Genomic DNA, 25,410 nt, shown 5'->3' on the forward strand with positions numbered 1-25,410 from the left:
ACGAAGGAAGCAACTTATGCGTGAGAGGCATTAAAGACGGCCTCGCAGAATAACATGTAAATATGTGAGTGCATTTGTTTGTTGTTTTTTAACTTTTTATACAGCAGAGCAACCTCAGTTTTCTTTTATAGGTATCCAGCTCGGAAATCATGTATACAAAAATCAACACAAGAAGCCTGCACCTGTTTTCAATCAAGCTTCAAAAGTGGCTTATTTTTAGGCCATTGTAAATGTCTGTTTGTGTCTGAGAGGATACTGCAGCATGCTGGAAAGATAAAAGGTATAGTTCCACTGACTCGTTAGACAGGAAATTTCCCTCTGTTTCCAGAAATTGAAATTAGCCTATTAGAAAATCAGTGAAATATCTTATTGAAGTGATGTGGCAGTTAATAGTACTGCATCTGAACAACCGGTGTAAAGTTAAAGTATTCATACTACATAATTCTGTATTGTTGCCTAATTGTACATATCTAGAAGCAATCCTCAGTGGCAGAGGCACACTTATGAAATCACCCAGCATGTTATGAAAAAAAGAAATTTGGGAGTGCGGGTATATAGTTTATTTGTAAGTCAATAGTCCTTAATTTTTTTTAAAACCACTTATTTGCTAAGTTTGCTATATGAATATCATGATAGGAAAATGGCACATTTATTTAGTGAGAGACCCATCTTAAACAGTGTAAAGACCCATTGTTGGGTCCCTACGCCTAGATTAAGAATACCTAAAGTAATCAGACTTGTCCATATTGGGCCTCTCTAGAATTTCTTTAAGGATAACTCAACACCAACGCTGAGATTATATTGATATGCAGTTATTGCTGTTTAGGCAGAACAGTCCAATTCTGTAAGTCATAAAAGGAGCACAACTATTGGGGCCAGTGTTAGGGGTGATGAGCAGGGAGGATTTGACAAGTGGAGGCAGCAATGCACAGTGGTCATGTGCAGGTAGCGCATTGCATTGCCGCTCCCTCCATCTGCCTGGGAGCAGGAATTATACAATCCAAACTAGGGGTAGGTGACTGAGGTATGTGCCTCTTGTACCTACCCCTAATTCTGGCCCTGAACACAACTGACAAAATGTAGACTGGGTTTAAGACAACCATGGCCTTGGTAAATAAAGGGTGTGGCCTAAAGTGACCTGATATCCTAATCATAAAATGTTGAGATTGGGAAAATCTAAACTGTTTTATTAATCGTGAGACATATCTAATCTGGAAAAACATTTATACAAAAAACATTTAAAGGTCAATATATCTAAATCACAGAGTACTTTGCCAGAAAGCCAAATATTGTTAGTAATATACAAAAAATAATGTATTTGGAAATTGCAGGACTGTATGTGTAACACTTGCAATCAAAATATTCAGTACAGTGTTCTACAGTATACAGTATACATATAAAAGCTTCTAACATTTGTATAGCACTGTCAAATAAAATAGAATGGCTTGACAGATGTGCGCTATATACAGTGTATTATTGCACGGTAATATAATATTTATTGTATCTCATGTTTGTATCTTTGGTATCATTTTCTAGTACAACACCAGACAGTATATGTAGGCCTCTGGCCCCTTTTGCGAGTTACATTAACATTTGTGGCGTGAATATTGAGATATATCAATTCATTTCCCTAACTGTTTTAATGTCTACACAAAACACAGTTTGGGGTTAAAAATAAAGACAAATAAACAATTCAGGTGCACGGAATCCTTTTCTTCCTTTGCAGAGGTAACAATTCCAGTTCAGCATTAGATTTAGTAACCTCACTGGCTGCACAGAACAGGGGTTCAAGCGTAAGCAAAGTTAAAAATTATACAACTTTTTCCTCATATCCCTTAATTCAATTCACCAGACATATCCATGTTTAGTTTGAAATAATATATACAGTAAGGACAGAATTAGGTTTTATCTTTCTTTTGTTTTTCAGCTGTGTAGGACAAAACATATTTGAGCCCAGGACTGTCTTGGTTTAGTTATATAATATTAGAGGCATATAACATAATATTTTCATCTTCTGTAAATAGAGGCAGAATAGTTATTTTTCTTCTCTCTTTCTTTCTTTTCTTTTTTGTTTTTGGAGAAGGACCAGCTTCTAAATGATAACTTTCATGAGAAAACCTTTCAGAAGTATGTAAATGTAAAAAGCAGACGATTTCAGGGCTCACACAATGATGGATTTGCAGTAAGTGCCAGTTCCCACCAATCCACAGAGGGAAAACCTTTTGCCTACCGTAAATCTCATTAACAAAAACCTATCAAGTCTCACACTGAGTCCATGTTCTGGAAGACGGTCCATTTTCAAATACTTCAAAGCTGTCGTTATGTAATATGCTTAACTGTAATTATTGTTTGAGATCAAAGTGTCACAGTAATTCCAAAATGATTACATTCTTAAACCTTGACAGTAAGGAGAAAATATAACTAATAATCATCTCCGTAGCACTCATTGCCCAGGTGTTCAGCAGATTCCAGCTCTACGCTGGATAGGAAACGCCTCATGCACTTCTTGCAGTTATAATCCAGGGTAGTGGTGTAAATAACCTTAGTGTGCTTGGGATAAACAATGGTGGTGCTCTTGAATCTCTGGGGTTTGTTCTTAGGTTCTAAATGAACTTCTGCTCTGTAATTGCGCCATGTACAGTTGGGGACACAAATCACAGTTTGGCTGCAGGAGGACAGTCCTAATCCCATTGGCATGTAGATGTTGTCGATAAAATGCTTCTCTGAATCGTATTTAACTGATGAGGTGTACCTACAAAGAACAAAGAAGAAAAGAAAAGTGTTTCTGAGGATCACAGAATGGGTTTATGTCTGAATTAACAGTTAGAGTAATATAAATAAGTTCGGTAGAGCACATTTAATGGTGCAATGCTGCTGTACATAGAAGTAAATTAAGGGCATAGAAGGGAGAAAGACAGGATACATGCATTTGTGCAAGTAAATTAAAACTCAAACTAAAAACTGTTTTTCTGCAAAAACAGGAACCTGTACATGATACCCTTGATCACCTTCCACCCCTTACCACTGATAATAATGGGAAATGCTTTGCTTATGGCAGATGTGGGAAGTAGTGAAAAATGTTTAAGAGTTATCACTGTGGAAGTCAAAATTTTAAATGTTTCCTATAATTTAATTGAAGTCAATACAAATTTTCTGATTTGAAATACGGCAATTCTATCTACATTGGGAGTCTGTTATGTCAGCTATCTTTGTGAGTCGTGCCAATGCAAACATTTTTTCCTGACAGTATGAATACTTTTGATACATACATAAAAGATCAAATAGCTAGAAATTGTTCTCTGAAGAACTTTGCACAGCTCCTTGTGCACTACGGAGCCCTGGCCAGCCTGGGCATAGAAAGGGAAGAACCCTAATTTTTAATTACTGGTAAAGCTCTATAGCATGGTTATTGCAATCTTAATATTAGTTCCCCCCCCCAAAGAATTATAAGAGTAAATGATGTTGCTCAATACATTTTTTATACATTTCCAGATACGTGTGCACAAACATGCTGCATGTTCTCTCAGGATGAATTCTTGGGAAGATGCTATCTATGGACTTGGTCCTGTTATTATAAAAGCCTATTGGGCTGATAATATTAAAGATTTGTTTATTCAAGAATTATTAGAATTATATAGAATTATTTATCTTGCTTCAAAATATGGGAAGAAATGTCTTCACCATGATCTGTACCGGTGTACTGATGTGGTCCCAGAAAATTATTCACTATGGTACAGTAATTAAAGTATGAATAACTTAGCCTGACAATTTACCAGCAAGAGCTTATTCTATAAGACTAGAATGACTTAAATTGACAGATGTATCTGTAGTGTACTTTAACTCTGGTTAATAGTAAGAGTCAGATTTATAATAAAGATCTGCGCCCTACTGTGACTGTTTTTTAACATCTATATGACATGTTTTATATGTTTTTAAATATTTTTATAAGTTTTGTATACAGTATTTCAAAATATTTATACAGTAAATTTACAGTACAATTTTTGGAAATCACATGCCAGTTGATTGAAGGTTCACTTATTGATTAATTCACACACCTGCAACAGGGGCGTGGTTTGGTGGTGGGTGTCTGGTGGGTGAGTCTATAAATTATTTTCACTTGTCTGTTGATGCATCTTGATAAAGGTCCATGGTGAGGACCGAAACGTTGATCAAATAAAGTACTAACTTTTTTCATGATAAATCCTGGTGTGCAGCAGCATTCTTCTCGAGTGGATATTGTATTCCTGTATTGCACCCAGGTGTGTAACTCCTTATGTGTGTGCCCTAGCTCTCCATTGCATATATATATATATATATATATATATATATATATAACTTTTTCTGGAGTGCCCGCACCTCTGACAATGGTTGATTCGAGGTGCTTGATCAATGTTTAAGGAATAAGTAATAGAGGATCCGCACTCTCATTTTCATTTTAAAGTGATAGCTTTCATTTCTCACATCACTATCCGACGTTTCGGTCCCTCCTGGGGACCTTTCTCAAGGAAAGGTCCCCAGGAGGGACCGAAACGTCGGATTGTGATGTGAGAAATAAAAGCTATCACTTTAAAATGAAAATGAGAGTGCGGATCCTCTATTACTTATATATATATATATATATATATATATATATATATAAATATATATATATATATATATATATATATATATATATATATATATATACTACCAGGGGGTTAACAGAATAGTAGTCAAACAGATCCAAACAGGCAGCGAAGGTTCAAGATGATAATCAGGCCGTAGGTCACAACAGGAATAAGATCAGGATACAGGAATGTTAGGCACAAGAGTACTGTATACTTGATAACCAAGCAAAATCTCACTATAAGTCAGAGTCTTTTAAAAGGCAGAAATGGAGGCAAACGCTGGTTTTGCATCCTTTAGATGCATCAAGTAAGTTTTGATGTACACTGGAACGCAAGCATTTCCATGCAAAAGCCTCGCTGCAGATTCTGACGCGGCTTAACATGTACATGCACATTGTGACCAACGCTTTGATAAATCCCCTTACATTGCCCCCCCCCCCGAGGAATGGCCTCTGGATGCAAATAACAGTCTTACTTGGATGATCCCAAGGAACCTTTTTCCCATAAAGATACTAAAATCAAGAAGAGTGATTTTATTGTCATTTCATCAATATACGTTTGTACAGTACACAGTGAAACGAAACAATGTTCCTCAAGGACCATGGTACTACACAACACAACATAGATGTACCAGACAACAGACAAAAAGTGCAAGTGCAAAAATATACAACTCCTGCAAGACAGGTCAGCACAGTGCAGAGACAGTGCACACTCAGCAGATGTAATATGTTAAGTAAATAATGCTAAACGTCAGACATGATGGGTGTATCATTGTGATATGATGGTAGTAAGAACATGATAAAGAACATGATAAAGTGCAGATGTGCTCATAGAGAACAATTGTATCCAATGGCTATTTATTTATACAATAAGGTCAGATGGAGTGTGAGTGTGAGAGAGTAGTGATGGGTGAATTTATTCACCAGGCGCAAATTCGCGGCGAATTTGCGCGATTCGCCGCCAGCAAATAAATTCGTGAAACGCCCGCGAAAATTCGTAGAAAAAAATTCAAAAACGAGACGCCGGCGCAGTTTCGCAAATTTTTCGCCATTTCACGAATTTCGTGCGAAATTCGTGAATTTTTCGGCGAAGCAAAACGGTGCAAATTCGCCCATCACTATGAGAGAGATCTGTCCGGTCCCTGAGTATTCAGGAGCCTTATGGCTTGGCGGAAGAAACTGTTACACAGTCTGATAGTGAGGGCCCTAATGCTTTGTTACCTTTTTCCAGATGGCAGGAGTGTGAACAGTGAGTGTGAGGGGTGTGTTGGATCAGCCACAATGCTGGTGGCTTTACGGATGCAGCGAGTGGTGTAAATGTCCGTGATGGAAGGTAGAGAGACACCTATGATCTTCTCTGCTGTCTTCACTATCCTCTGTAGGGTCTTGCGCTCCATGACAGTGCAGTTCCCAGCCTAGACAGTGATACAGCTGCTCAGGATGCTCTTGATAGTCCCTCTGTAGAAGGTCTTGAGTAAGGATGGGTGGAGATGGAATTTAGGCGTAGTAAATAGAGGCGCTCCTGGGCTTTCTTCGCTAAGTAGCTGGTGTTGTGGGACCAGGTGAGGTTCTCCGCCAGGCGGACACCAAGGAATTTGGTGCTTTTATAGTTAGTATAGATATGGGTATATATAGTTTATGTGCGTGTAAGGAGGGGTCAGTATGTGTATGTATGGATGCTGGGTTTCATTTGGAGACGTTGAACTGGATGGACTGTGGTCTTTTTTCAATCCTATGTAATTATGTAACTGTTGCAGAAGTCTGGAAGCATGGATATTCTTTGCTGGTTCCCAAGAATTCTGTTCGGTGTCAAAACCTTTCCACTTAACCAAACCTTGGTGAGTTTTACCTCTGAATATGTTATCCAGAACGTCTTCCATCTCAAATTCTTCTTCCCCATTAACTAATACTGGTGGAGGAGCGGAAATACAACCAATAAAAGAATTAGGAGTCACAGTTTAAAGAAAGGCAGAGTGGAAAACTAGAACTGAATGTGCCAGGACAGAGGGAGCTTTAACTGAAAGGCCACTAATTAACCTGACGAGCAATTTTAAAGGGTCCAAGAAAACCAAATGACCAAATTTTCTATTTGGACAAGAAAGCTTAAGATTAATGGAACGAGAGCCAAACCTTGTCTCCTAATTTGAATTCTGGATCTTTGCTCTGTTTTTTATCGTAACTCTTAACATTTTGCTTTAGTCATGATACCTTAAAGAGTTTTAAAGTTATCTTTACAGTTATCCAGAATTGATAAAGGAAAGTTAGCAGGATGTAGTCCATAATTAGCAAAGAATGGTGATTGCTGGATAGATGAATTATGTGAATTATTATATGCAAATTTTGCAAATGGTAGCAAAGAAATCCAATCATCCTGGAGATAAAGCACCTGAGATATTTTTCCGGGGTTGGTTGTCTTCTCAGACCTACCATTAGACTGTGGATGGAATGCAGATGAAAGACAACGTTTGTTTTGAAGAGCATTACACATAGATTTCCAAAACTGTGAAGTAAACTTAACCCCTTGATCAGAGATTACCTTGTTGGGAATTTCATGCAGTCTGTTCACTTATTTAATGAATATTAATGAATACTTCGGCAGTAAAGGCAGCAGCTGGGAGTTTAGGAAGAGCCATGAGCCATATTAGTTAATCAGTCAACAATAACAAAAATACTAGTGTTACCCACAGAAGAAGGCAGCTCGGAGATGAAGTTCAAGGAAACTGGACCCCCATGGTCTGGTAAGTCTGGTAGGTCATGGTCTGGTAGGAACAGGTAATGGTAATAGTAAACCCATTGTCTCTGCAACATCTGTCACAGGACTTCACATACTTTTCACAGTCTGAGATTAGATTCAGCCACGAACTGCCATAGGATGTAAGGAATCAGAAGGATCAGGTCTTTGAGATATGATTGCCCTTCTAGGATGAAAGGCAAAAAAGATCCAGATGATGAAGAATAGGTGTGGAGGTGAAATAAGTCTTGAGAATTTTCGAAAGCATCCTGGGCTTAGTTATAATGTCAGGTCTGCAGAGAGCAACTAATGAAAATCCAACTCACAAACACCTCACACCGACTAGTCACCGACCTGGAGTTGAGGACAGGCAGTGCAGTAGTGGAGAGAGGCCGGAGAGCCAATTCGATGTACGAGGGGGTCCGCCAGACACAAGAGTAAACTTGATAAACAAGCAAAGTCTCATTGTTTGGCAGGGTCTTTTAAAGGGCAAAAATGGTGGCAAACATCTGGATGCACATGTTTTACTACACACACTGGTATCACGACATTCGACATGCATGCTGGAATGTAAGCGCACGCAAGGTCTTGCTGCTGATTCTGACGTGGCTTAACTGGCACATGTGCATTGCAACCAGTGCTTCGGTAAGCACACTATCCCTATTGTTGCTTATAAGAATTGTGTTTTGTCACACCAGTTAATTTAACTAATGCAGGCTTTTCTTAAGCAAAATGATATTGGATTATCTTCCCCCTCTTCCAAAATATTTCCTAAACACTAGTAAATGAGGGGTGTAATAAACGAATAGATGAGTGGGAGTTGCTCGATCTCTCTGTAGTTCATGGACTATTCTCACTTTAAGCTCTGTTACCTGAATTGAAACGAAAGGTTTACAGAAATATCTCTGTTATTTGGCAAATGAGTGAATTTGGCACTGAAGGCTGGTCCCAAAGCTGCTCAGCCTTCAATTTTAGCTAAGTGAAAAGAGAATTTGGCAGGCAAATATGAGACATATTTTCAACATTTTCACACCTAGAAATAAACAAGTTGGCATGAAAGCTATTTTGCTTGTGTTTCTAAATAAACACTTGACCATGTTATGCTGAATATGTGCATATTTCATTTTTTACCCACTTCATACCCAAGCGGTTAAGTGAAACTGTTGACCAAGATAAAACTCACATTCATGCCGATAAATGCTTGTTGTAGCTTGTCAAATTGTAAAAATCTGCTTGAGCTAGAATAGCAATCTCACAAAACACAAGTCTCAGGGTTCTTTTTACTTGAACTCTTAGGCAGAAAGATACACGCACACAAACCCGCCAAATTCTCTTTCACTTATCTAATATTAACACCGTTAAAAAAATTATTTATTGAACCCTGGGGTAAAGCCTGAGAAGTAATGAACTGACAGCACTTGTCCAAATTGATAAAAAAGCGTTACATAACATAGTCTCTCAGAGGGCTCCAGGCAAGAAGCCCTGCTAAGAAATATGCGTGGATACATTTTTCATTCCTCGGACTGCACAGTGATGACAGCCCCTACATAATCCGGGTTGGAGACTCAGGCCTAATAATAATATGAACATAATTCCAAAACTGCACCAAAGTAGCCTAGATAATTGTAATATTGGACCCCATACTACATGTAAGCTTATTATTATAAAATATACAGTATGCAAGATTGGATCAGGTCTCACTGCAATGCATATACTCATATTTGTTTTTACCTTATATTAACTATAAATAGCCACATAGTAACCAGTAGAACAAAACAGGTGAATTGCTAAATGGTTGCTATTATTGATAGTATCAAACTTTGCATTTGCTAATATGACTTTATAGAAAAGTTAGGGGGGGCCCTGTTCCCCCACAGTAGTAATAAATACCCCCATTCCTGGTATGAGGAAAAGGAGCTCTTATAGGCTTGATCATTCTGATTCAGCTGGTCCTTTGCAGAAATGCATATATGCATATTGTTTTGCCTGCTGTTTGCTTCTGCCAGTGCCTTTTCCTGCTCTCAAAATACAAGCAACAATTGCCCTCCCTGAAAACAAATATGGGTGCTTTCCTATACTGTATCTCCTGACTCATAACACACATGTAAGCATGTAATTCAAGCCAGATTTATATTTCATTCCTGGTATTACACACTGTTTGGCAAACAAATAGCTAATTGTGTATGTGTCAGCATGAGGAAAAAAGTAGTGATATTCACCTTATCTCCTTTGGTGGCAATGGATCAAACTCCACTCCCTCTCCGAACGATAAAGGGCACAGTCTTGGTGTGAAGCTGCTCGATAGGCTCAACGAGAGGGCCAAATTCTTCAAAACAAAACATATAACAAAAAGTCCTTTAGTAAAAAGGCAGGGTGGTACATTTATAAATTGCAAATAATAATACAACGGTACAGGTATGGGATCAGTTATCTAGAAACCACCAGAATGCTCCGGATTACGGAATAGCAGCCTCCAACAAACTCCATTTTATTTAAATAATCCAAATTTTTTCTCTGTAATAATAAAAAAGTACCTTGTGCTTGATCCAAATGAAGATATAATTAATCCTCATTGGAAGCAAAACCAGCCTATTTAAAGTTTTTTTTCTAGTAGACTTAAGGTGTGAAGATCCAAATTACAGAAAGATCCATTATCCCAATACCCCAGGTCCCGAGCATTTTGGATAATAGGCCCCATACCTGTATAAAGTTCTCTTGTTAACCTGAATGCATGCACATTCTACAAACTGCATTGGCATTTATAAATAAGGCAGAATCATTTCTGGGAGCTGCAGTTCAGTATTTGAGCTAGAAAGGTCAGAGTTGCCTCTAGGAATTGCACCAAGCTTTAAGTTGTCTGACCCTGGCCTCTACATTTCAAGTATTCTGAATTAGGCATTTAGTAAGAGGTAGAGTTAAGACAAATCTAACAAAGACATTTTCTAGGAATTCCCTGGAAGTAGTCCAGTTTCACTTAGGTGTGATATGTGGTGCGTCTGGATGATCCAGCTGACTACCACTGGTGCCTGCTTCATCTATGCATATTAAAGAACATTGCAATGAAGCAAACAGTCCTCTGCTTCAGTTAAACCTTGCACACTGGAAGCACTTTTATTAGAAAAAAACAAATCAAACTGAAGATTACTGATTGGTGCGAAAATATCTCCATTTATTGGATTCTGTATTAATGCATGGAGTTAGCGTATGGCTCTTCAGGACCAACCCACATTCTTTACTCGTGCTAATATTATCAGCATTCTACTAACATAGTGTGGGAGAGGATGCCATTGCCAACTAGAGGCAGTTTTATGACACAAAATAATTCTGACCCAGGTGAAAGCTTCCAAAGGTAGTTGCCATTAGTGCATGCACAGATCATGGCCACAAAATAAAGCCTTTAAGGAAGGGGTATATTATTTGCAGTGTTGTAGACCTGAAGTTTTCTAGATGAGGAGTCTTAAAGGAGAAGGAATATCATTTTACACTTTGGGGTGCCAAAAGTTAGGCACCCCAAGTGATTACTTTTACTTACCTGACACCCTGGCACCTCCTATGAGCAGAAAATCGCACCGGCCTGGGGTACTTCTAGTAAGCACCACAGAGCAGACGCATGCGCAGTAGAGCAAAAAGCTGAACCTTAATAAAAAAGCCGGCTATTTCGCTCTACTGTGCATGCGTCTGCTCTGTGGTGCTTACTAGAAGTACCCCAGGCGATTTTCTGCTGATAGGAGGTGCCAGGGTGTCAGGTAAGTAAAAGTAATCACTTGGGGTGCCTTACTTTTGGAACCCTCAAGTGTAAAATGGTATTTCTTCTCCTTTAATATACTACGCAGCACCTTAAATTCCAATTTCAAAATGCCTGTGCCATCCTGCCTTTACTTTGTGGTGCCAAAAGCTTAATACATTACATACTGCTACTGGTTCAGCACATGTGCATCTCTGCAACCACCTTGCTGGAAATAGTAATGTAACCTGCACAATCTGAGAGCTGAACAGAGGGAGAGGAGGTAAGATGGCACCAGCCCCCAATATATTGGCTTCTTGGTCTCCCTTGACACCAAGTACAAGGCCAAAAAATATATATAATATATGGCCAAAATATCAATACCCTGCCGTTCCAACATCTCATTCCCAAACTAAGGGTATTACTATGAAGGTAGTACTCCGCTTTCTGCTATAATAGCCTCTACTCTTCTGGAAAGGCATTTCACTTTTGGAACATTATTGGTGGGATTTGCCTCTGATCACCCATAAATACCCCACACTCTCTACAAATAGTTCCCAGCAGTATGTTATAAATTAAGTCATGCCATTTTAGTTTTTGCAGAAAAAAAGGAATGCCAAAAAAAGAAGAGTTGTTTTTTTTAATTGTTTTTGTAAGGCATTACCTAATTTTGTAACATTCTCTAGATAAAAGCTATTAGAAAACAAATGACATACCTACACTGACATTTTCTGAAAATACAATGTGCTGGATTGTGTTCAAATCTATGCAGGCCTACAGATGATTGATTTCATATACCTTTGTAATTAAAATGGCAGGTTTGCAAGCTCTCACCATGTGGGCATTTATTTTTGTTGCCCTGAAAATGTATTTGAGATACATTTGAAATGCATACAAAGTGGGTGACTATTAAAACAAATGCTAATCTGCTTGACATAGGCTTGGACCTGTGTTGGATCAGACATTCACAATCTGACCTCCTGAATGATAAACTCAACAACAGAAGGCAGACAGGGCAGACATGTGATCACTATAGTTGCCAATAAACAGCTCTAGGCAAAAAAGCAATAACAACAAGTGTACAACCTCCGCAACCTTGTTTCAGGACGGAGATGAGATTTCCAGACAGGTATTGCTGTATTTTCAGACAAGGATTTCTTGTTTGACAACAAATTTAACGGAAAAAAAAAACAAGAAGTAGATAATGTTTCTGAGAAGACACCTACATTTATAGGAAGTGGAATTTGAGAAAAATAGTGATATCTGATATACAGCCTGGAGCATCTTCTTATAGAAACGGAGGTTTATTTGCAAGATAATCTCAAACAGTATGTGCTTTAACTTTGGCACATGGTCAGGGAATAACTGCCAACATGTGTATATATACGCAAGTCAGAAAGAGCCAACCTGCAGCTCCAAAGCTGTTTTTGGCACACAGTTCCCAGAATTCTTAGCCAAAAAGTAATAGGCCAAGGAAATTAAACTCATAGTACTCCATCTGTTATGGGCTACAATTGCAAAGTATTGTCCAAGGTCTTGGGATTGTAATTCATGACAATCTGAAGGCTACAAGATTGGCATCCCTTCTGCAAACTGCCCATCCCTACCCTAAGCAAAAATAACTGTTGCAGAAAGCTCTAAAAAGTCAATTAACTTCTCTAATGCCTCTGTAGCATTCCTCTCGCCCTTTACATAATAATCCTTTGCAGGCAGCAGCCTTTTGTGTGGCTGTCAGCACAGCCTATTTTTGTTGCCCATCCCTGTTAGAACGTGCTGTATACACTCATAAATGTCAGTGGCAGTATTATTAATAATAGCACAGTGCATCTTTTTTTAACTAATAGCTGAATAATCTACGATGTCAAAAAAAGAACACAGGAAAAACAGCTTTTCTGCTCGCAAGAGATTTTTTTCATTGCCACCTACTGTGTATCCTTCTGTGATTCGGAAAAAAAAACAGCAGGGTTGAAACCACAAGGAATTTGGAAATGGAAATATTTAACTTTATAGGCTTCTCTGTGAATTCTGCAGGTTTCCCAAAAATATGTGATTGTTGATATATCTTATAAAAAGGGTAATTGATATAAACAGCAATGGGAAATAAAGAACAGATTCTTGATGAATCAGTCTTGTGGAGAAAGTACATCCTCACTTACAAGTTTGGTCAGTGGCTGTTCCCGTCACTTTTGGAACAAAATGATGGATTTCATTACTTTCTGGGTAGTTTATTTGGTGTCCCAACATTTTAGTTGCATAATGTGCCTGTAAAATATTAGATGAGGTTGGCCTGGTATTACAATTAAACCAGTAAATTTGTAATGCCCAGTTATTTTGCCATTGACCTGCTGCCAATCTGCCACAGCCCCTTCTTTGTTATAAAGTCCACCTTATAAGTTTAATTAGTGATTAAGAAAACAAGAAGTGCTGCATCACTTATATTGAAAAATGAAGGCTGTGCCATCATCATGATCCAAAGCAGCACGTTAGTGATAAAAAAAATATGGAAACCGCACTATTCCCCTATACTGAGATGAAAGAAGATATTTCATGGTCTAAATGCAAATGAATATTGGGAAAGGTCACAAGCACTTAAAAAAAATACAGGGGAGGGAAGAGAAAAATTTGACATGATAGAAACTTTCAAATATATCAAGGAAGGTAACAGTTTTGGAGGGAAGCATTTCTAGCAAGGGAACATTGTCAGAACACGGAGCTGGAGAAAAGGAAAACTGAGAGGAAACATAAGGAAACACTTCATTACAAACAGGCTAATAAATCAAGAGACTTCTTGCAGATGTGGTGGGGACTAGTTTAGTAAAGGATTTCAAACACGCATGTGACACAAAGCCATTTAAAGGACTTGAAACTATAATTACGCATTTCATTTTTCAACCAGCTGGTCCATTTCTGCCATCAAATTCTAACTTATCATAATATAGAGGAAGCAGAAATATATTTCCCTTATACAGCGGGACTAAAATAGCACTATTAGAAGCGAAAGAGCTCATATTTGAAATCTGGCAGAAAGTAAATCAGCAGTGATGGAAGTGGTACAGTAACCCTTCAGAGAAAAAACTACCACAACATTCCTACTATAGATGTGTGGAAGAAATAAGGCATTACTCATATAAAGAGATAGATGTTTCACGGCATCCCTGCTATAAAGATAAAGAAACAGTACTGTATCACTGCTACAATGATAAGGAAGTACCACAAAAGTCCTGCTATAGAGATGAGGAAGAAATACAGCATCACTCTTTTAAAGAGAAATATAGCATCACTAATAGAGAGAGGGAAGTACCACAATATCCCTGCTATAGAAAAGAAGAAATACAGCATCGCTCCTATGAAGAGAAATATAGCATCACTAATAGAGAGAGGGAAGTACCACAATATCCCTGCTATAGAAAAGAAGAAATACAGCATCGCTCCTATGAAGAGAAATATAGCATCACTAATAGAGAGAGGGAAGTACCACAATATCCCTGCTATAGAAAAGAAGAAGAAATACAGCATCGCTTCTATGAAGAGAAGAAAGAAAAACAGCATCCCTGCTATAAAGATGAGGAGGCAGCACTGCATCCATGCTACAGAGAAAAGGAGGAAATTCAGCATCACTAATACATACAGAAAGAAGTACCACTGCAAATGAGGATGCAGTATGATGATGTAGATATTGTGATGTACCATAGCATACATACTTCCAAGAAGAGAGGAGGTAATTCAGCATCCCTGATAGAGAAAGAAGTAGAAAAAAAATATAGGTGCAATGCAATGTTTAACACCAGCACTAAATTATGAAGAGTGCATAGTACTATTCAGTACTTGGACTGAACTAGTGCAAATTTGTTGCACTATTGTCCTTTAAGAATGAGAGGGAACATTGGCTAGCACACATATTCTTTAATAATATGTGTTTTATGAGTACAGACAGAAAGAAATTGAATCCTCAATCACTATAAAAACCACAAAAACACCTATGCTTGCTTAATACAGAAAAAATAACATTCATACTTAGGGTTACCTAAACTTATCTTTATATATTATATTGTAAGTATGGTGTATATACTAAGTATATTTAATATCCCTAAAACAAGACAAGAAACATTGGAAAACAAAAAGGTTAAATGTCCTACATTCAAAACCTCATTCTCAAACCATGTTTCAGTCTGTGGTAAATTTGCCTGGGAGAATGGACTAAAATCATTCCCAAATAGCATGCAATAGCGTGATATACTCACTTAAAAGACTTAAGGACTCATATACTAGTTCCAGGTACAAGTGATAAGTGCACTAATGGGCACTAATTTGCACCTATAGCTTCCAGCAGCTCTTGCACTTGATGCAGGCACATAGCATATGAGTACTAAACCACTGCACCAGCTGCACCTTTAACCACACATCTAGAACAAGGCACAGAACAAGGCAGTCCTGTTCTCAAAAGCCCTTGCCCACTGTTGAAAACGAAAAGTGCAAAATGTGGCTTTGAAAAATAATATCTAGGGGATTAAATAATTATGTCTTAGGGCTTTGAAAATAAATGAGCACAGAGGACAACTTTTAAGTGAATGATTTGTTATTCAACAAAATATGATCATTGGTTAAGTGGCTGCATATTTTTTCAAGTCACTTTATGTACAGAAGTACATTTTATATGTTGCCATGTGCCATTCAATGTGCAAATTGTTGCCTTTGTCTATGTTGAGAAGCTAATATATCCCAGCATACATATGAGATGAAGAAGCAAACGGCTATCATTTGTGATGATTAAAGGGGTGATTCACCTTTCAGTTAAGTTTTAGTATGTTATATAATGGCCAGTTTTAAGCAACTTTTTAATTTGTCTTCATTATTTCTTTTTTAAATTATTTCCCTTTTTGTTCTGATTATTTCCAGCTTTCAAATGGGGGTCACTGATCCCATCTAAAAACAAATGCTCTGTAAGGCTACAAATGTATTGTTATCGCTACTTTATATTACTCATCTTTCTATCCAGGTCCTCTCCTGTTCATATTCCTATCTCTTATTCAAATCAATGCATGGTCGCTAGGGTAATTTGGACCCTAGCAACCAGATTGCTAAAATAGCAAACTAGAGAGGTGCTGAATAAAAATCTAGGTTACTCAAAAACCAGAAATAATAAAAAATGAAAACCAATTGTAAATTTTCTCAGAATATCTCTCTCTCTCTCTCTACATCATACTAAAAGTTAATTTGAAGGTAAACAACACCTTTAAATGCAATATAAAAACAGAACTCATAAGGCTAGTGATGTAAGGGAGATTATTATTATTATTATTTTGGATGCAAAGTGCAACTTTGCACTTGCTAATAATTTTAAATGTGTTGATCCTAAAATTGGCAGAACATTTCAGCAAAGCCATTAGACTATTAAAGTGATACTGACCAAAAAAATTATTTTCAAAATATGAACCTACATTAAAAGTTACATATACCGTGTATACTCGAGTATAAGCCGAGTTTTTCAGCATCCAAAATGTGCAGAAAAAGTCTACCTCGGCTTATACTCAAGTCAATGGGCAGTAGCTGAGATTGCAGTCACTTTTAATCATTCCTATATCAACAGTTAGCTGCCTTGGGGAGAGACTGCAATATCGCACAGCGCCCTCTGTTGGTTATGTAAAGAATAACAGTTACTGCAATATCACACAGCACCCTCTGTTGGTTATGTAAAGAATAACAGTGACTGCAATATCACACAGCACCCTCTGTTGGTTATGTAAAGAATAACAGTTACTGCAATATCACACAGCGCCATCTGTTGGTTATATGAAAGAATAACAGTAACTGCAATATCACACAGCACCCTCTGTTGGTTATATGAAAGAATAACAGTGCGCCCTCTGTTGGTTATATGAAAGAATAACAGTGACTGCAATATCACACAGCGCCCTCTGTTGGTTATATGAAGGATTAACAGTGATGGCAATATCACACCGCACCCTCTGTTGGTTATACGAAAGATTAACAGTGATGGCAATATCACACCGCACCCTCTGTTGGTTATACGAAAGATTAACAGTGATGGCAATATCACACAGCACCCTCTGCACATGGTAGTGGGACAGTGGGACAATGCACACAGTAATCCGTTTGGCAATTCTCTGTCACCATCAACTTTGCAAAGAAGTCCGGTTGATCACTGGGGGGGTCGCTTTGGAGGAATGTGCGCTGCTTGGAGACAGGGCTGTAGTTGTGTCTAGGCTTATACTCGAGTCAATAAGTTTCCCAGTTTCCGTAGGTAAAATTAGGTACCTCGGCTTATACTCGGGTCGGCTTATACTCGAGTATATAAAGTAGGTCACGTTGATCGTTTTTTGCTGATAGTTCTCCTTTTGTAAGTAATTATTACTTAAAGTTTATAAATCTGACTGTTTTGCCAACCTGACTGTCCCAACTCTGTCAGTTAAAGTTTCTAATGCTAACCGACTACTATTGCACAAATATCACAGCCCCCTCATAGAGTAACATGGGGGTAAGAAAGGTAAAAGCATCCTGCAAATACTTTTATTGCAAAATTATAAATAGCATCCCAAGATAATATTATGATGGATAGAAAAAAAAGATTATTTTCTGGTTTCAGTATCTCTTTAAGTTTGAAGCTCAGATGGAATCAACATTCCAGTGTCATGCATGTTTGATAAAAGGACTAGAGAAAACAGTGTATCTGACATAGTTATGATACAATGGATGCAGCTTATATAGAGAGAAGGGACGAGCACTAAAAGCCTTCTAACAAGTAATTAACATTGTACTTTTGCTACATATAGAAACAGCTTTTTATTTCTAGCAACAGATCAGGAGGTTCCACTGCATCCCAGCAGCCACATAGCATCACTGGAACTGGTATAAGGTGATGGGTGCAGCACTGCATTCCATACAGAAGAATGCTGCACTACATCTCTTCTATATATAGGAGATAATATTACATATAAAGAGCAGAATGAAGCACTGAATATTCTACACAAAGCAAAGAAGTAAACGGTACATTCCTTGTGTAGAGTGGTTAAGAGGTATTATTGCATCTCTAGTATGGCAAAAAGTGGGTGCATGCTACAGAGACAAAAATGCAGCAGTGTATCCCTGGTACAGACAGAGAGTGAAATACAACATACTGCATCCTCTGTAAAAGGAATCCGAACACTCTACAGCAATAATATAAAAAGAGAAGTAGCATTTAAGTAGCCATGAGAAATACCGGTTAAAAATTAACTTTTTAACCAAACAATGTAGCGTTTATGTAAACAAATATAAACAATGTTCCTAATTAAAGAAATTCTAATAAAGATTCCATTGTGGAATAATTACAAATTTCAGTGGTTTCAGCTGCATAACTACAATGCCTTTCTATTCTTTGCCCTGGTGGTTCTGGCTTTTGAAACAGGAGCCAGCTGATTAATGGACCTGCTAAGAGTTCTGCTATGTGTAGTGTTGAGCCAGAACAAGAGAACAGAAAGGGATACACACAAATGCTGCTTTCTATAGGATCAACTATCTGTCCCTTTATATTCTCTTCCCTAATGGTTCTAACTTTTTAAACAATGTACCATAAACCAGCTGATTAACTGAGACTTCTGCTACACAGTGTTGAGCCAGAACACAAGAAAAAGGAAATGGATACACGAATGCTGCTTTCTGTAGGAATTAATTGTAAAACCTCTGAAAATTGTTACATTAAAACACATTTTCTTTCATTAGGCCAAACAATGTTTGGGTTTGCATGCTCTTTCAAACAATGGCAGAGGAAATAACTAACTGGGATATTACAGATATTCATCGTTATGGGTACATTTTTAACATGAGTAATATGGTTTATAGAGCATGATCAATAAAAATACATTGGTCCCTTAGTAAAGCTCAGTGTTATTCCATACAGTGCACTCTCCATCCTCCAAGCAGCATATTATAAACATGACCATGGTCAATGGTACGACCATTCTGCTATACAAACTGCTTACTAAATGAAAATGATAAATTATAATGCACATCTGTGGCTCTGTACATACATACTGAAAAATGCTCTGGAAATTTGACTTAAATAAAAAAAAAAACAATTCTGAGATTTCAGTTCTGTATAAATGACTATTTTTGAATATTATTCTTTACTCTGGATTTATTTTTGCAGTGCTTATCATTAGTGCAAATCTGGTGTATATATATATATATATATATATATATATATATATATATATATATATATATATATATATATACGAATTAGATATGGCAATTCTGTGCATATATATATTTATAATGTGTGATGTGAATAATGAATGATTATACTCACTGCTGGGGTATTTTGCCCAGAGATGTCTTGCTCAGCAGATTTCTCAGTTACCACAGCAGACAGGTGCCAGTTACTGGGGCAGGGGCTGGGGGGGAGCCCAGAGTCAGGGCTGTCCAACACCCTTTCACCTTTCTTCTTCATGTCCAGCAGATCAGGGACATCCTGCAAGTTCAGTCTGCCAACCATTGCTGCCGGCCACTCAGCTGTGCTCCTGTCTCCTGTGCCACTTACAATGCAAGGGCAACTGTTTAAGGGCTAAATAAACTGGCACGTTAATGGGCGTAGAGTTCACTGTTGCAGCATTACTGTTGCAGCTCCAGGGACCTTCAGGGGAGCTGTGAGAGCAGGAGTTCAGCTGTGGAGTCAGCCAGAACCACTGAACAGCGGGGTAAAAGCAGAAGTCTGAGCTGCAGCAGTCAAGCCCTGCCCCTCCAGTCCCTCCCCAGGTTTCTTTACTGAGTTGGGAGTTCTCACGCCTCGGGACATTGGCACTTCATGTACTTGCTGCTGCTAACATGGAATCTCTCCTGTCTGAGAGGAGCATTCCTAAAGCTGCTTCATTAGTGCTGCTCTTGTTTATGGCTTTTACAGCTCTTTGCACTTCATTTGCTTCATTCCTTTCAGTGTAATTTTGTGTGAGGGCTGGAAGAAGTACAGGGCTGGGAGCAGAGGAACTCCTGGTGGTGGCTGGTGTGTGTGCCAAATAGTGGCAATACAAGGAATGTACTAGGTACAGAGAAGGGGGGGGATAGACCATGGTACGCTCCTCTGAACTGGTACCACTGTGGAGCCAGGTAGGCACTGGTATGGCACGTTAAAGGATTAACATACATCCCAAAATTTTGGAAATAGAATTTTTTTTTTTTTGACCACGACCATATTTTGTGGCCAAACCCCTTTAATTGCCATGTTAATTTTACAAAACGTGGCTCGTTATGAATGTTTGAACACATTTCTGTGGTTTTTATGTTATTATGTTATGTTATTACAGTTTTGCTAATGAAGGTGAATTGCCCAGTCAGTTTCCCCAAGAGACCTGCTTATCTTAAATTGCTACAAAAGTATCTATTCTGGGCTCTCTGCCAATTAAGTTAGAAACTTTGAATCTATTGCTGGCTGTTCAGTGCAGGAGATCAAAGAGAACGTTGGGACATTTCAGTAACAATCCGGGACTGTGGGCTGAGCTGTTAAAATTGGGACTGTCCCGCAGAAAACGCGACAGTTGGGAGGTATGTATTAATGTTATTTTTACCATTTATATAAAAGGAAACATAGTCACAGCGCTGTATATCAAACATCGAAATGATACAGGTGGTAAAGAGGGACCTGCTCACAGGAGCTTTCAATGTAATAATGCCATTTGTTGCTTCCATCACAGTTTAGAGGCAGGCAAGCATAGGTACTCCAGATGTCAAAAGAACTTTAACTCCCTGCTTCTGGCAGTGGCATACCATAGAGTTGATAGATTTGCTGCCAGAAAATACCAGCCTTCCTGCCCATGTTGCCTTTATTTCACTGTTACCAACAGTATCAATAAGTATCATATTTACCAGCTGGGCTGCTAAAATACTAGCCATGTGGCAACCCTAATAAAGCACAGAAGGTTGTTATATATACAAACTATTTTGCTGCTGCGTGAATGTAAACTATTAATGGTTTTCTTCCTGTGAGAAGCAATACAAATCCGCCTCAAGAACCAGATTGTTAGCATTCCTTGTTCCTGCCTAGGAAAGCCTTCGCTACCCACCCTGCCCTTTAATGAGAGCCATGAGTGAAGGCACCATTTCTCTTTAGAGCAATGAAAATCCATATGTATTTGTGTTCTTCTATGTTATTTTTTCTCCAAAAAAGAACGAGCTGATACCCATTACACAAAACCACAGGCTCAAGAACTTGAAGAAAAAGTATTGTGTGCACAAAAGATTTTGTGGCCCTTACATGTCCCCAGCATTAAATGATCAGGGGGTCTGGACTGGTTGTTGAATGCTGATTGTTACAGGACACATTAAAAATTGATACAAAATAACCTTTCAGATTGGGACCACTTTTATTTTTGTCTGTTTTGTACAGGTATGAGATCTGTTATCCTGAAACCTGTTATCCAGTTCTGAATTACAGGAGGGCCATCTCCCATAGACTCCATTTTATACAAATAATACAGATTTTTTAATTAATTAATTTTTTATTTTTTCACTGTAATAATACAACAGTACCTTGTACTTCACCCAAACTAAGATATAATTAATCCTTATTGGACGCAAAACCAGTCTATTGGGTTTATTTAATGTTTACATGATTTTTTAGTAGACTTAAGGTACTGTATGCAGATCCGAATTACAGAAAGAACCGTTATCCAAAACACCTCAGGTCCCTGGATAACAGAACCCATACCTGTACTTGGAACACTGCACTGGTGGCCAAATATTTTCTTTTATGTGTATATTGGTATAGATGGTGAGCATGCAAGTCTGGTATGGCAAAGACACAGGTGACCATGTACATACACAGAAAGAAAAATTTCTAAAAGAACAGCAAATATATGTGTATGTTGGACCTTGAATGGGTTTGGGTAGCCTGTATCAATGCTGGGGTTGTACTGAATTTACTATTTCAAGATTTCACTTGCAAAAATGTCAAATGACAGCTCTTTTAAACAAGTGCACCTTGATAGTCACAAAAAATGGGCGGGTATGATCATAACTGTGTTAGGGAAGTGTTTTAAAAACCAGGGTATGGAGGAGGCCAAAAAAAGAGCCCAGACTTGATTGCACAGCTCACCAGAGGTGTAACTATAGAGAAAGCAGACTCTGAACTGCAGGGGTGCCCAGGTGGTGTAAGGTCCCCTTATTCATATATAATTTCAATAAACAATGGTAAAACAAGTCCACCTCTAGATATTTTCAGGGCCTGAAAAATCATTTGCTATGGGGCCCAGTAACATCTAGTTACACCACTGCAGCTCACCCTCTCTTTAAAAAATAAATTTTCCTCATTTGAGATAGACAAATACCATACAGGAATGCCATTTTCCAAAGAAAGTTGGTGATCCAAGCTACAAAAAGACCCTTTATTCAGAAAACCCCATAGGGACCTGCAATATTAACATTGTAAGTCCAGTGGCACAAATTCAGTTCTAGAATTGTGACCAAAAATTTGTTTAGAACAAGTTATACTCAGCTCTTGATCCACAGGTTAGGAATTCCCGTTTTAAAGTATTCCCCTGTGAGCTGGGTATCCAGACAGTGAGTAAATACACAAAGATGAATTCATTGTAAGGTATGAGATACAATGTCTAGTTGGTTAAGTTACTTTACAAAGCTAACTGAAGTCCGTCAACTGAACTGCGTGTTCCCACAATGAAACTACTGTGATATGAAAAAGTGTTGAGTTGACTGAGTATTCTGCCCCAAACCCTTAAGACAATATAACTATTGTAGTTATATTGTATTATTTTATTGTGACTATGGAAAAATGTAAATCAGTACAGGTGTGGGACCCATTATCTGGAAAACCCTTTATCAAATTGCAGGAAGGCCATCTGCCATAGTCTCCATTTTACATTTTTTTTTAAATTATATTCTTTTTCTGTGTAATAATGAAATAGTAGCTTGTACTTGATCTTATTGGAGGCAAAACAATCATATTGGGTTTAATTGATGTTTACATTTTTTTAGTAGACAGCGTATGGAGATCCAAATTACAGAAAGACCCTTTATCTGGAAAACCCCTGAGTATTCTGGATACCAGATCCCATACTTGTACTATTTAGAATTAAGGAATCAGGTCATTAATCCTCCATGAACCTGCTGACATTCTCAGTATATCAGTATTCCTACATTATAAGACAGGTGGAAATGGACGCAAACCTTTCTTTAGTGGTTTCATTAGAATGTGATGCACATATCTTACACTTGATAAATAAAAAAGATTTACTGAGAACATCACCAGTTTTCGGCAGTATACTGTAAAGTCACAATATGCCATTTGATATGTACTGAGATGGAACTGTGGTGGCTGCTCCTCCCCAAGGTAAGAGTGGTCCAGAGACTACTGCCACATTGAGGCAGTTTTTTTTTTTTTTTGCTGGGTCCCTGGGGAAGTGTAAGTATCACAAAATGCTGTGGGATACTATAAATATATAAGCGGATCATCATATAATACTCTCTCCAATGCTTTATTTACCAGTAGGTCTTTCCAGCTGACATAAGGTCACCTATTCTGATTAGAAGAAAGGAGGTTCTGCCTAAATATTCAGCAGGGTTTTTTTTACAACGAGAGCTGTGAAGATGTGATCAGTCGTACAGGTTGATACATTACATAGCTTTGAAATGGGGTTGGATTTTTCGCGAGAGAGGGAATACAGGGTTATGAAAAATAGCTCATAGTACCAGTCGATCTGGGGAATGGTCCGATTGCCATCTTTAAGTCAGGAAGGATTTTTTTGGAGAGGCTTCAAATAGGGGTTTTGCCTTCCTCTGTGTCAGGACTTACCCTGGTGGTCTAGTGGGCAGCGGGGTCCACCCCCGCTCCTTCGGCGTGGACGCCCGCTGTGCAGCTCCTTCTCTCTTCCTGGTGCCGGTTTCCCCTAAGGCGCGCGCTCCGCGCACGCTCGTTTCTTAAAGGCGCAGTGACGCTGGCGTGTGACGTCAGCGCGCAGTGGCGCCAAATTCAAATGTATTTAAGTGGAATTTAGGTTTCAGCAAGTTGCCCGTTGTTAGGTTCATATTAGCTTGTTCCTGGGTGCTTATTCCTTGAGATTCCTGATTTATCTACTGTGTTTGACCCTTGCCTGCCAGATTTACTACGCTGATCTCTCTAATCCTGATCTTTGCCTGTCTGTTAACTCCGAACTCTCCAATCTTGATCCTGCCAGTCTGTGACTATTCTGACATCTCCAATCCTGACCTCTGCCTGTCCATTGACCATTTTACGCTATCTCTATCCTGATTTTGGCCTGTCTGATTATTCTACCTGCTTGTGCTGGCCCGGTCTGCCGGTTCCTGGTGGCTTCCTATCTTCCAGTATCCTTGTAAACAGTCGTGCCCCATTGCCTGACAGAACTTACGCCTTGCACCTCTCGTTAAGTCCAGGTGGCATCTGAGTAAGCTGAGGGTTCCTCCCGAGGCCAAAGTCAGTCACTTAACTGGTGAAGTTGAGCCGAGACCAAGGTGCTTGGCTTCTGTTCTGGTGTAGGGTGCCGACCGTGACACTCTGAATCAGTTAGGCAGGTTATATATAGACTTAAAAGGTTGAACTTGATGGACGTGTGTCTTTTTTCAACCAAACTTACTATGTAACTTTGTAATATCAATCAGGCAGGCCTAGGGTGGCAGGTTTAGGAGGAAGCCCTCAGGTGCCTATGTAATCGATTTTTAACTCCACAGCCGCCAGAGAATTCCTTTTTAAATCCAGCAGTAGAGCTGTTCATCTGGCGTGCTGTAGTGGAAGTTAAGCCATGCATAGTGGAAGTGATGTCACATACAACTGCTTGTATTCAGTGGAGGAAACAAATTTGATCAATATAGCTTTATTTTCTCCTGTGGCAATTTACAACATAAATGGATACAAATACATTACCTAATAGCTACATATACAGACAAACATTTCATGAGAATAGATGCATAGTTACCATTGTATATTTTTAGGAGGCATGGGGTCTGTTTGAAAGAGCTTACAATCTAAGAGATATAATGCAGTGGTATTACTATCTATTACAAAAGGGGCAGATTTATTAAGGATCAAATTGAAATTTTTGTTGTTTTAGTCAAAACTGTCCAATTCAACTAAAGAGTTATCCAAATATGATTTGAGCTTTTTAAAAAATTAGATTTTTGAGATTTATCATACTCTGGCCCTTTAAGAATTCGACTATTCGCCACCTAAAACCTGCCGGATTATTGTTTAAGTCAATGGGAGAGGTACAGGAATCAATTTGGAGATGTTTGCAGCCTTCCTGACATTCAAGTTTTTTTCGGAGAGAAAACTCAAATCGAGTTTGATCGAATTCCATTCGAATTTTCGGTCATTTCAATTCGTCCGAG

General features: G+C 38.4%; 1 protein-coding gene across 1 annotated transcript; it reads right to left on the reverse strand.

The window, feature by feature from the left end:
* Nucleotides 1–1,471: 1,471 nt before the first annotated feature.
* On the reverse strand, nucleotides 1,472–19,699 carry rflnb.S (refilin B S homeolog). Its single transcript, NM_001097704.1, is given in 3 exon segments — nucleotides 1,472–2,752; nucleotides 9,557–9,663; nucleotides 19,370–19,699. Coding segments are annotated over 3 exon segments (624 nt in total). The 5' UTR covers nucleotides 19,556–19,699; the 3' UTR covers nucleotides 1,472–2,421.
* Between the last annotated feature and the right edge of the window lie 5,711 nt (nucleotides 19,700–25,410).

The sequence above is a fragment of the Xenopus laevis genome, chromosome 2S, assembly GCF_017654675.1.
Source record: "Xenopus laevis strain J_2021 chromosome 2S, Xenopus_laevis_v10.1, whole genome shotgun sequence".
Taxonomy (NCBI): domain Eukaryota; kingdom Metazoa; phylum Chordata; class Amphibia; order Anura; family Pipidae; genus Xenopus; species Xenopus laevis.